At 38.3% G+C, this 13,367-nt stretch overlaps 1 protein-coding gene across 1 annotated transcript in view; it reads right to left on the reverse strand.

Moving 5' to 3' along the window:
• Nucleotides 1-13,367, reverse strand: part of CRYBG2 (crystallin beta-gamma domain containing 2) — a 221,013-nt gene that overhangs the window by 46,738 nt on the left and 160,908 nt on the right. The window contains exons 10-11 of the mRNA XM_082248058.1: nt 11,880-12,006; nt 11,707-11,742 (exon numbers count right to left, since the gene is read on the reverse strand). Coding sequence (XP_082104184.1) covers nt 11,707-11,742; nt 11,880-12,006 — 163 coding nt within the window. The remainder of the gene's footprint in view (nt 1-11,706; nt 11,743-11,879; nt 12,007-13,367) is intronic.

The raw sequence follows: 13,367 nt of genomic DNA on the forward strand, positions 1-13,367 counted from the left end.
AGCGCTGATACACTCACCCCCAGGGACTGATGGGTTAAAAACCGAGTTGTTCCTGAGGCCTGAGTGTACAAAATTGGGGTCGGAAGTAGACTGTGTATGTCCTTTTATTTTAAAAAATTTTTTAATATTCAATTTTCTTAAAAATTTGTGAAGGTCGATAAAAATTTCAAAGGGGTCAGCATCCTTGGTGGGAGCGAATTTGAGGCCAAGATCTAAAAGTTGAAGTTCATCCTCATTAAAATTAATGTCTGTAAGGTTAAAAATCCCTTGACCTAAAATTCTCGTCTTCGTTTTCTTCCTCCCACCTCTCTTACCCCTCTTACGTCTTCTTCTTCTTCCCAGTAGTAATTCTGTTGTTGGGGTCTCGTGTATCCTCCTAGTGGGGGTCCCCTCCATTGGTTCTGGTATTCCCCCCCTCTGTATGCATTGGGTCTTCTGTCTTCGTGGTAATTGCGATTCCATCTGTTCTGCTGGTCTTGTGGTCCTCTCCATCCTATGTTTCTTTGTGGTCTGTACCATCCTTGTTGTCTGTAAGGAGGTGGTGGTCTTCTTTGGTGGCCTCCACGGAAAAAATCCCTTTGTGTGTTGTAATTCGGTCTGTCCCTATATTCTCTGCCTGGAGTATATGTATCCATCCTGGCTAACGGAGAGAACCTATTGTGCATAGGGAGATTAAAATTTCTTTGGTTGGGTGTGTTGACCCTGTTGTACTCCCTGGGTGGTGTACGTGGTCTCTCTTGCGTTCTGGGTGTATTCCTAGGTGGTAGGGGCCTATTCTCTTGGGTAGGCGGTCTGTTGTCCTCTATATCTCTATTAGGTCTGAAGGTGAACAACTGTGGAGTCCTGGGGGCTGGTGTAGCTAGGGACTCCTCATATTCATCTTCATCTACCGATGTATCCCTGGACTCAAAGGCATTTGGAGTAGTGGGAATCTCCATTTCTTCTTCCGCTGTTTGCCATTTATATACTTTGGAACTCTTGTAATCCGTGACATCTCTACTATACTTTTTTTGCTTTTTTTGTTGTATGGCCGAATCGTATTTTGCAATATAGGTTTGAAGTTCCTTTTCTTTATCTTTGTATTCCTTGTGAGGTAAGAATGGAATAAGTGCCGTCTTTAAATCTGTAATCTGTGTTTCTATGTTCCTTAATTTAGTCTGTCTTCTTTTGATGATAAGTGTGAGAAGGTCAGTTTCACACCGATTAAAAAATATATACCATTCTTCTGTTAGAGTGATATCATTAAGACCATCATTGGGATTCACATCCCATCTTAGTCGTCTGGGGGTAATTTTATCTCTAATATACATTTCCAGGGTTGAAATGTCCCACCAGACCCTAAGTTGTTTTTCTAGGGCGTGTTTAAGTTGTTTAAAAAGCCCGTCCATGTCTTGTCTATTGGTTACTCTCTCCTGGTTAAAAATATCCTCAATGTTGATTTTCCTATTGTTTATATATCCAAAGATATCCGAAGCTGCAGGATTAGCCATGCCCAATGAGGGTATGTGTGAAATAGAATATAAATAAATCCGCGCTAAGGATGTCAGAGGATAAATTAAATGCGTGCACAAGTAAGCTGCAGCCTCACTTAAAATATAGCCAAAAAAAGGCTATATAAATATGTATGTAAATATGAAGTGGTGGCGCTGCTTATAAAGTGCAAACAGGTATATATAAATATATAAAATGAAACAAATATAATGTAGAAACACAGATGTGATTGAGGAATAAAAGTATAAATATAAATGGTGGATATGTAAATAATACCACAGTATAGTGAAATTCCAACATAAAATGGTATTGGGAATGAGTTAATATGAAATATATGAAAAAATATGAAAATATAATAATAAAATGAAGTAAAATATAAATAACCACCAGAGTGCGTAGTATAAAGAGCAAGGTACTAAAATATATATATCTCTTAATATATACCTAAAATAATAATATCAGCATGTTGCAATAAAAATACATAGGCAATGGTATAATATAAAAAGTAGTGCAAAAAGTGCAACAATTAAATTGGGTGTGCGGGAAACTTTTCCAGAAAAAATGAATAAAGTGCGGGAAACTATTTTTACAAAGTGCAACAAGAAGTGATGTGATCTAAATTCATGTGATAAATAGTCCGTATAATAATAAAGGTGCAAACAATATTATGAGCAAGCTCAATGTGCAAAGAAGTATGAACTCCAAGGTAGAAATCCAAGGTAGAAATAAAAAATAGTATTAGATCAGATCAGCTATTAAGATAAGTCCATATATAGATGGTTGTGCCCCAAGGAGTGGTGAATGGATAAGTATCCAGCGGTGACCCCCAAGGTGGGTGACTGGCGAGTGGCGGGGAAACCTCTAGTAGAAAAACCTACTCACCAGATGTACCCACCCCACACAGGGGTATAGGGCAGGTACTGTAGTAATATCCTGTTGGTCCTGGCTCTGGGTAGTGGTTCCCTTCCTGGGGGAGATGTAGTATAGGGTCCGCAGGGATATCCTAAAGTGAGATCTTATCCGATAGTAGGATATCCAACGATCCGTGGGGTGAACTGATATGGCCACTCAAAGGTATGTGGATGGAGGGATCATATAAATGGAAAAGAACTCGATAGTGTAATACCGTTTTTAAAGTTTATTCCTTCCAGCAGTAACATAAAAATGGGTACTCACATAGATAAAATCAGTAAACAGCGAGGTAGTGGCGTCCCGGAACGCAATGCGTTCCAACTGGAGACCGGAACCGGAAGTGACGTGACGGCGCTGTACGCGTTTCGTCATGTGACGTCTTCTGCAGCGTCCAGTCACTTCCAGCGTAAGCCCTTTTGTATATGGTGGTTGCTAAGCGACGGGGCTCGTTTGTGAAATACAACGAGAAGTAGCAGGTGTTCAATATAGACTGATGCCGTAGGTCAATTGCGAAAACGTGTGGTGCAACTAATAAGAAAATACGACCATGGCTTTCTTCTTGGCAATTGCAAACCAAGTGTGTGTATATTTCGATCAATATCCTATGATAAATCCAATAACCCACGCCCGCTTGGTTGAACCACCATATATACATACAGGGAGGTATACAACATATATCTATATAATAATAAAAAATACTATCGGATAAGATCTCACTTTAGGATATCCCTGCGGACCCTATACTACATCTCCCCCAGGAAGGGAACCACTACCCAGAGCCAGGACCAACAGGATATTACTACAGTACCTGCCCTATACCCCTGTGTGGGGTGGGTACATCTGGTGAGTAGGTTTTTCTACTAGAGGTTTCCCCGCCACTCGCCAGTCACCCACCTTGGGGGTCACCGCTGGATACTTATCCATTCACCACTCCTTGGGGCACAACCATCTATATATGGACTTATCTTAATAGCTGATCTGATCTAATACTATTTTTTATTTCTACCTTGGATTTCTACCTTGGAGTTCATACTTCTTTGCACATTGAGCTTGCTCATAATATTGTTTGCACCTTTATTATTATACGGACTATTTATCACATGAATTTAGATCACATCACTTCTTGTTGCACTTTGTAAAAATAGTTTCCCGCACTTTATTCATTTTTTCTGGAAAAGTTTCCCGCACACCCAATTTAATTGTTGCACTTTTTGCACTACTTTTTATATTATACCATTGCCTATGTATTTTTATTGCAACATGCTGATATTATTATTTTAGGTATATATTAAGAGATATATATATTTTAGTACCTTGCTCTTTATACTACGCACTCTGGTGGTTATTTATATTTTACTTCATTTTATTATTATATTTTCATATTTTTTCATATATTTCATATTAACTCATTCCCAATACCATTTTATGTTGGAATTTCACTATACTGTGGTATTATTTACATATCCACCATTTATATTTATACTTTTATTCCTCAATCACATCTGTGTTTCTACATTATATTTGTTTCATTTTATATATTTATATATACCTGTTTGCACTTTATAAGCAGCGCCACCACTTCATATTTACATACATATTTATATAGCCTTTTTTTGGCTATATTTTAAGTGAGGCTGCAGCTTACTTGTGCACGCATTTAATTTATCCTCTGACATCCTTAGCGCGGATTTATTTATATTCTATTTCACACATACCCTCATTGGGCATGGCTAATCCTGCAGCTTCGGATATCTTTGGATATATAAACAATAGGAAAATCAACATTGAGGATATTTTTAACCAGGAGAGAGTAACCAATAGACAAGACATGGACGGGCTTTTTAAACAACTTAAACACGCCCTAGAAAAACAACTTAGGGTCTGGTGGGACATTTCAACCCTGGAAATGTATATTAGAGATAAAATTACCCCCAGACGACTAAGATGGGATGTGAATCCCAATGATGGTCTTAATGATATCACTCTAACAGAAGAATGGTATATATTTTTTAATCGGTGTGAAACTGACCTTCTCACACTTATCATCAAAAGAAGACAGACTAAATTAAGGAACATAGAAACACAGATTACAGATTTAAAGACGGCACTTATTCCATTCTTACCTCACAAGGAATACAAAGATAAAGAAAAGGAACTTCAAACCTATATTGCAAAATACGATTCGGCCATACAACAAAAAAAGCAAAAAAAGTATAGTAGAGATGTCACGGATTACAAGAGTTCCAAAGTATATAAATGGCAAACAGCGGAAGAAGAAATGGAGATTCCCACTACTCCAAATGCCTTTGAGTCCAGGGATACATCGGTAGATGAAGATGAATATGAGGAGTCCCTAGCTACACCAGCCCCCAGGACTCCACAGTTGTTCACCTTCAGACCTAATAGAGATATAGAGGACAACAGACCGCCTACCCAAGAGAATAGGCCCCTACCACCTAGGAATACACCCAGAACGCAAGAGAGACCACGTACACCACCCAGGGAGTACAACAGGGTCAACACACCCAACCAAAGAAATTTTAATCTCCCTATGCACAATAGGTTCTCTCCGTTAGCCAGGATGGATACATATACTCCAGGCAGAGAATATAGGGACAGACCGAATTACAACACACAAAGGGATTTTTTCCGTGGAGGCCACCAAAGAAGACCACCACCTCCTTACAGACAACAAGGATGGTACAGACCACAAAGAAACATAGGATGGAGAGGACCACAAGACCAGCAGAACAGATGGAATCGCAATTACCACGAAGACAGAAGACCCAATGCATACAGAGGGGGGGAATACCAGAACCAATGGAGGGGACCCCCACTAGGAGGATACACGAGACCCCAACAACAGAATTACTACTGGGAAGAAGAAGAAGACGTAAGAGGGGTAAGAGAGGTGGGAGGAAGAAAACGAAAACGAGAATTTTAGGTCAAGGGATTTTTAACCTTACAGACATTAATTTTAATGAGGATGAACTTCAACTTTTAGATCTTGGCCTCAAATTCGCTCCCACCAAGGATGCTGACCCCTTTGAAATTTTTATCGACCTTCACAAATTTTTAAGAAAATTGAATATTAAAAAATTTTTTAAAATAAAAGGACATACACAGTCTACTTCCGACCCCAATTTTGTACACTCAGGCCTCAGGAACAACTCGGTTTTTAACCCATCAGTCCCTGGGGGTGAGTGTATCAGCGCTTTTAAGAAGATGGTAGAGGAGGACTTGAGGAAGATAAAGAAACCACATAAAAAATTCAATAAAGTAAAAGCAGCTATCAAACAATTGGAAGACAGAAAGGGAATCATAATCCGACCCGCAGACAAGGGAGGAGGATTAGTAATTCTGAACAAAACTGATTACGAACAGGAAATGAATAATTTATTAAGTGTGGAAGATACCTATAAAAAACTGAAAAGCAACCCAACCACGACATATAGGAAGAAGCTAAAAGATTTCATCAATAAGGGTAAAGAATTGGGGATTTTGAACAAGAAGGAAGCACAATATTTATTACCCAATTCAAGTAAAATTCCAGTACTGTATTATTTACCCAAAATACATAAAGATCCCGTTAAACCCCCAGGAAGGCCCATCGTGAGTGGTGTGGACTCACTATTTTCCAGACTGGGGGAGTATCTGGATGGATACTTACAGCCGGCTGTAAAAATGGGAAAATCATACCTTAAAGACAGCTCAGAGCTGATAAAAGCACTAAAAGAAGTACAATTACCAGAAGGATGTATCCTGGCGACAATAGATGCTAACTCTCTTTATACCAGCATCAACCAGACGGAGGGATTAGAAGCAGTAGATATTGCTTTACATGAACGCACTAAGTTAAAACAAACGCAAATAAAATACATATTGGATGGTCTAAAACTCACTATGAGTAGTAATTTCTTCTGGCATAAAAACAAATATTATTTACAAACAAAAGGGGTCGCAATGGGAGCACGCTACGCACCCAGCGTAGCGAACCTGTTTATGGACCTTTTAGAAGAGAACATCATTTATAGCCAAAATATACCAGAATTGATATTTTACAGACGATATATAGATGATATCATCATTTTATGGGAGGGGACTGAAGAAACTTTGAACAATTTCTTTTTAAAGATGAATGAGAATCCATATGGCATTAAGTTTACAGGAGATTGGAGTTTTAACCAGATAAATTATTTGGATCTTAACATTTTTAAAGAAAATAATATACTTAAAAGTAGGACTTATTTTAAACCTACAGACAGGAACGGATATATACCCAGTACCAGTTGTCACCATCCTAGATGGAAAGAAGGAATCCCAAAAAGCCAATTCGTCAGGATCAGAAGAAATTGTGACAATTTGGAAGACTATATACTACAAACGGATATTTTAATAAACAGATTTGAAGAAAAGGGATATGACAGACAGAAGCTAATTACGGCCAGAAATAAAATATTGAGAACGGATAGAGAAGAATTACTACATAAAACTAACGTGCCGGAACAAAAATCGAATGAGCTAGCTTTTATTACCGGTTTTCATCAAAACTTCAGACAAACAGAGAACATCGTGAAGAAATACTGGCCTATTCTGAAGTCTGATAAAACTTTGTCCAAAATGCTACCCAGACAACCGAGATTTATATACAGAAAAGCCCCTAACCTACGCAACCAACTGGTTCACAATGCAGTTGATCCCCCCAAACCAGTAAAATTGTTCCCTGATTTAAAAAGGTTTTTTCGATGTAATAGATGTTTACCCTGTAGATCAACCAGCAAACAACCTAGAAAGACACTACATTTCAAATCCAGATGGAGTGGGGAAGAGTTCAAGATTAACAAACGAATAACTTGTCAGACCACCCATGTGACTTATCTAGTAGAGTGCCCTTGTCGGCTCCAATATGTGGGCAGGACCACCAGGCCTTTGTTTGTACGCATCAGAGAGCATGTTAAGAACATAAAAAAGGGGTTTACGAAACATAGCCTCTCCAGACACTTCGCAGAGGTACATAATAAGGACCCAAGGTGCCTTACTTTTGTGGGAATCGACTCCATTACTGGACACTGGAGAGGCGAAAATAAAAGAATCAAAATCTCTAAAAACGAAACTAGCTGGATTTACCGGCTTAATACACTTCAGCCTAGGGGACTCAATTTGGACATAGACCTCAACTGTTTTATTTCCAATTTTTAAATTCCCCTTTTTTATCTTAATTTTTTCCATTATCCCAATATTTTTATCTTTTATTTTCTATATTCATATTCCTCATTATCCTATTTTATCACTATAAAATGTATTTTAATTTTACATAACCTCCACTCCTATATCTTATCTAATGCCATTAATCTACATCCCATATACATCTATATTTATTAGTCTAATCATATCATCTGAATATATTACACTCAATCCTTTTTACTTTATCCATTTAGCATCTTATATATATACTCTCGGTGTAGTATATTGACCATCCACTAGATGTCCTCCTCCGTAGTATTCCACCTTACTTTGTCTTTCATAATATACTACATATTTATTTTATATTTTAATCCATATTACTTCTCACCAATTTATCACATTTTTATATATTAATTTTATATATATATATATATTTTTATTTTATATCACATCTTCATGTTATATAAACACTTAAAATTACTGATATTCAATATTATCAATTGTATAATTTTTATACCTTTATTCACATTGCTTTTCACCAATTACCACATATTAATTTTATAATAATTTTTATAAATCACTATCATGCTTTATAATTATTTTAATTATTTAAATTATATTATATACACACTTTTAGTATATACATCATATAGTTAATACCATATATATGTCCGTCCACCAGATGGCGCATTATATATGATCACATTCCTTGTCTCCTCTATATTCCTTGTCTCCTCTATATACTTTCTTCCACCAGACGACATACTATATAAGATTCTATATTTTACACTCATCCTCTGTTTTTATAATATTTGTTATTAAATAAAATGTTTAGTATTTTTTATTATTATATATATATATGTTGTATACCTCCCTGTATGTATATATGGTGGTTCAACCAAGCGGGCGTGGGTTATTGGATTTATCATAGGATATTGATCGAAATATACACACACTTGGTTTGCAATTGCCAAGAAGAAAGCCATGGTCGTATTTTCTTATTAGTTGCACCACACGTTTTCGCAATTGACCTACGGCATCAGTCTATATTGAACACCTGCTACTTCTCGTTGTATTTCACAAACGAGCCCCGTCGCTTAGCAACCACCATATACAAAAGGGCTTACGCTGGAAGTGACTGGACGCTGCAGAAGACGTCACATGACGAAACGCGTACAGCGCCGTCACGTCACTTCCGGTTCCGGTCTCCAGTTGGAACGCATTGCGTTCCGGGACGCCACTACCTCGCTGTTTACTGATTTTATCTATGTGAGTACCCATTTTTATGTTACTGCTGGAAGGAATAAACTTTAAAAACGGTATTACACTATCGAGTTCTTTTCCATTTATATGATCCCTCCATCCACATACCTTTGAGTGGCCATATCAGTTCACCCCACGGATCGTTGGATATCCTACTATCGGATAAGATCTCACTTTAGGATATCCCTGCGGACCCTATACTACATCTCCCCCAGGAAGGGAACCACTACCCAGAGCCAGGACCAACAGGATATTACTACAGTACCTGCCCTATACCCCTGTGTGGGGTGGGTACATCTGGTGAGTAGGTTTTTCTACTAGAGGTTTCCCCGCCACTCGCCAGTCACCCACCTTGGGGGTCACCGCTGGATACTTATCCATTCACCACTCCTTGGGGCACAACCATCTATATATGGACTTATCTTAATAGCTGATCTGATCTAATACTATTTTTTATTTCTACCTTGGATTTCTACCTTGGAGTTCATACTTCTTTGCACATTGAGCTTGCTCATAATATTGTTTGCACCTTTATTATTATACGGACTATTTATCACATGAATTTAGATCACATCACTTCTTGTTGCACTTTGTAAAAATAGTTTCCCACACTTTATTCATTTTTTCTGGAAAAGTTTCCCGCACACCCAATTTAATTGTTGCACTTTTTGCACTACTTTTTATATTATACCATTGCCTATGTATTTTTATTGCAACATGCTGATATTATTATTTTAGGTATATATTAAGAGATATATATATATTTTAGTACCTTGCTCTTTATACTACGCACTCTGGTGGTTATTTATATTTTACTTCATTTTATTATTATATTTTCATATTTTTTCATATATTTCATATTAACTCATTCCCAATACCATTTTATGTTGGAATTTCACTATACTGTGGTATTATTTACATATCCACCATTTATATTTATACTTTTATTCCTCAATCACATCTGTGTTTCTACATTATATTTGTTTCATTTTATATATTTATATATACCTGTTTGCACTTTATAAGCAGCGCCACCACTTCATATTTACATACATATTTATATAGCCTTTTTTTGGCTATATTTTAAGTGAGGCTGCAGCTTACTTGTGCACGCATTTAATTTATCCTCTGACATCCTTAGCGCGGATTTATTTATATTCTAGAAGATAGACTTAGAACTAAACTAGAGAAACTTGACATAAATAAATCACCGGGACCGGATGGCTTGCACCCGAGGGTTCTTAAAGAGCTCAGCCAGGTGATTGCCAGACCATTATTCTTGATCTTTAAGGATAGTTTACAGACGGGTATGGTGCCCGCTGATTGGAAAAAAGCCAACGTGGTACCAATATTTAAAAAGGGGCTGAGATATATCCCGGGTAACTATAGGCCGGTCAGCCTAACATCAGTAGTCTGCAAGATTTTGGAGGGGATGTTAAGGGACCACATACAAGACTTTAGTAATGAAAACAGTATTATTAGTAGTAATCAGCATGGAATCATGAAAAATCGTTCTTGCCAAACCAATCTATTAACCTTCTATGATGAAGTGAGCTGCCACCTAGATAAAGGTAAGCCTGTGGATGTGGTGTACCTGGACTTCGCAAAGGCCTTTGACACCGTTCCCCACAAACGCTTACTGTTCAAACTAAGGAAGGTAGGTATGGACCATAAGGTGAGTACCTGGATAGAGAACTGGCTCCAAGGGAGGTTGCAAAGGGTGGTGATTAATGGGGAGTACTCAGATTGGGCGGGTGTGGAAAGCGGGGTCCCCCAGGGTTCTGTCCTGGGGCCAATCCTGTTTAATTTATTCATAAATGATCTAGAGGAGGGGATATCGAGCAAAATCTCAGTATTTGTGGATAAAACTAAACTAAGCATGCCAATATCTTCTATGCAGGATGTGGAAACCTTACAAGCGGACCTGAACAAAATTATTGGGTGGGCAACTACATGGCAGATGAGGTTCAATGTTGAAAAATGTAAAGTAATGCACCTGGGTGCCAGAAACCAGAAAGCAAGCTACTCACTGGGGGGGGGGGGGGACCTCTGGGTGAGTCTAGGATGGAAAAGGACCTGGGGGTACTGGTAGACAACAGGCTTGGCAGTGGCATGCAATGCCAAACCGCTGCAAGCAAAGCCAACAGAATACTGGGATGTATATAAAAGGGGATTCACTCCAGAAATTAAGAGATTATTCTCCCACTATACAAGACTCTGGTCCGGCCACAGCTGGAGTATGCTGTCCAGTTCTGGGCACCGGTCCTCAGGAAGAATGTGCTGGAACTGGAGAAAGTCCAGAGAAGGACAACAAAAATAATTAGGGGACTGGAAGACATCAGCTATGAGGAAAGACTACAAGCACTGAATTTATTCTCTCTGGAGAAGAGACGATTGAGGGGGGATATGATATAAATGTACAAATATTGTACTGAAAACCCTAGCATATGGAAAAACCTATTCAGAGAAAGGAAATACAATAAGACGCGTAGCCACTCACTAAAACTAGAGGAAAGGCGGTTTAACCTTAAAACACGCAGGGGGTTCTTCACTGTAAGAGCAGTAAGGATGTGGAATTCTCTTCCGCAAACAGTCGTATCAGCAGGGAGCATTGATAGTTTCAAAAAACTATTAGATGGGCACCTTAAAGACCACAACATACAGGGGTATACAATGTGTGGTTAACAGTAGACACACACACGCACATCATAGGTTGAACTGGATGGACTGATGTCTTTTTTCAACCTCACTAACTATGTAACTATGTAACTTGCACATTAGGGTCCTTCCCTAGGAAATGTTGACTACAGACACACACACACTTTTATACTATGTCTCTAATTATACAGTACTAACCTTAGGTTCGTTAGGTTTCTCCACTGTGGGGCCTCCCTACAAAAAAAAAATATGTATATTTTTAATATATAGAATTGTACTGTGATAAAACTTTACATACACTAATAGTACAAATTGAAGATAGCCTATGGTTGGATTGAAAAGAGAGTAAGTGCAATGCAGACATTACTTACAATTCGTGCAGGCTGTAAGGAACACAAGTGTGAGTCCTGCCCATTCCAAGCTTTCCTGTTTGGATACCCCCCAGGTTCTAGTATGTAAGGATCACCATCAAATAATGGCTTGCTGTACACCAGCCAGCTGTGAAGAGAGAACGGAATAAGTCAACAATATTTTTTTCCCTACTTTACAGTCTTCTTTAATATGTGTGATCACTGTCTGTGCAGCATAACGCTGAGTGCTGCAATGCATGCTATGTGGTGCTTTGACTTGCATTACAGTGAGATGGGTTGAGCAGCTAATTTCAAATGAATGGGCTGAAATACACCACATGTGAAAATGGGGCAGATTGTAATTTTCTACAGCAAAATGCAACACATAGGTCACTGCACTTGTCTTCACTTTGAATGGCAAGGCAGTACACCAACTCATGTAATGTGTGTTTTGCGGTAACGCTTGCCTTACTGCAGCTCAGTGGGGAGAATAGGCCCTCAGTAACTGGCTGTATTCACCCTAAAACTGACCACAAAATGATTGCTGTTTTATATGACTATAACTATAATTTGTCAATAACAATTGATAACTAATTTATTGCATTGCATTCTCTTATGTGTCTTTTTTCAAATGTAATCCTTTTGTAAAAACCTTTTGATGTATTTTTCTTGTTGACGGCTTATTTTCTACATAGCCAAGTTCCTCTTGCTCTACTTTATGACAAACAACTTTTTACGCATTTATTTCCAAATTCTGGAGACAAAAATTACCTCTCAAAAACGAGGAAGTTATTGAATGAAAAAAATCAGCCTAACAAATGACATATCTGCTAGAATAAAAGCATATGATGGAGAAATCTCCATCCTGTAGTTCATTTCCTGCAATTCTTCACAAAGGAAAATAGTTTTATCAAGAAAAAGTGAAAACAGGCTCTGCATAGGCAAGCAGATGATGACATGTAAAAAAAAGCCTGGTTTGGCAGGAGTTTCACTGATTTGATGCAGTTAAAGGAGTTCAGCAAGAATCACCCAAAAGCAAACATTATAGTACCTGTAGCAATTCATGTTAATTTTAACCAGAAGTTCTCATTCAAGAAAAATAAAGATAGGGTATGTAGCCTGGTCTGCAATGCGGGCAGCAAAGAAGCAGCAGCAAAGAATGGGCTGTCAGCTTAGACTGTCTCCGCTATTCCCTCCCTTCCCCTGCAGCTGACAGAGGGACAGGAGTGGCTACTGTAAGAAGGACTGAACACTGGCCATTTCCAGGGTTGTGTGCAGCCTGATTATGCCCAGCCCACCACCCTAGAAGACGTCAGATGTGCCAAAATGCGTTGGACAGAGCTACGTTCCGTGACCTCATTATGTTCCTGGATATGTCCCCGGAAGTTCATTCCTGTCGATTTTGGATTACAATACTGGCAGTGCAATTTTATTCCTTTCACTTGTGAGCACATAATATGTATTTTTTATCAATACATTTATTCGGTTTTACACTATGTGGGGCGCTTG

Source organism: Pelophylax lessonae, assembly GCF_965119305.1.
Source record: "Pelophylax lessonae genome assembly, chromosome: 2".
Classification (NCBI taxonomy): Eukaryota; Metazoa; Chordata; class Amphibia; order Anura; family Ranidae; genus Pelophylax; species Pelophylax lessonae.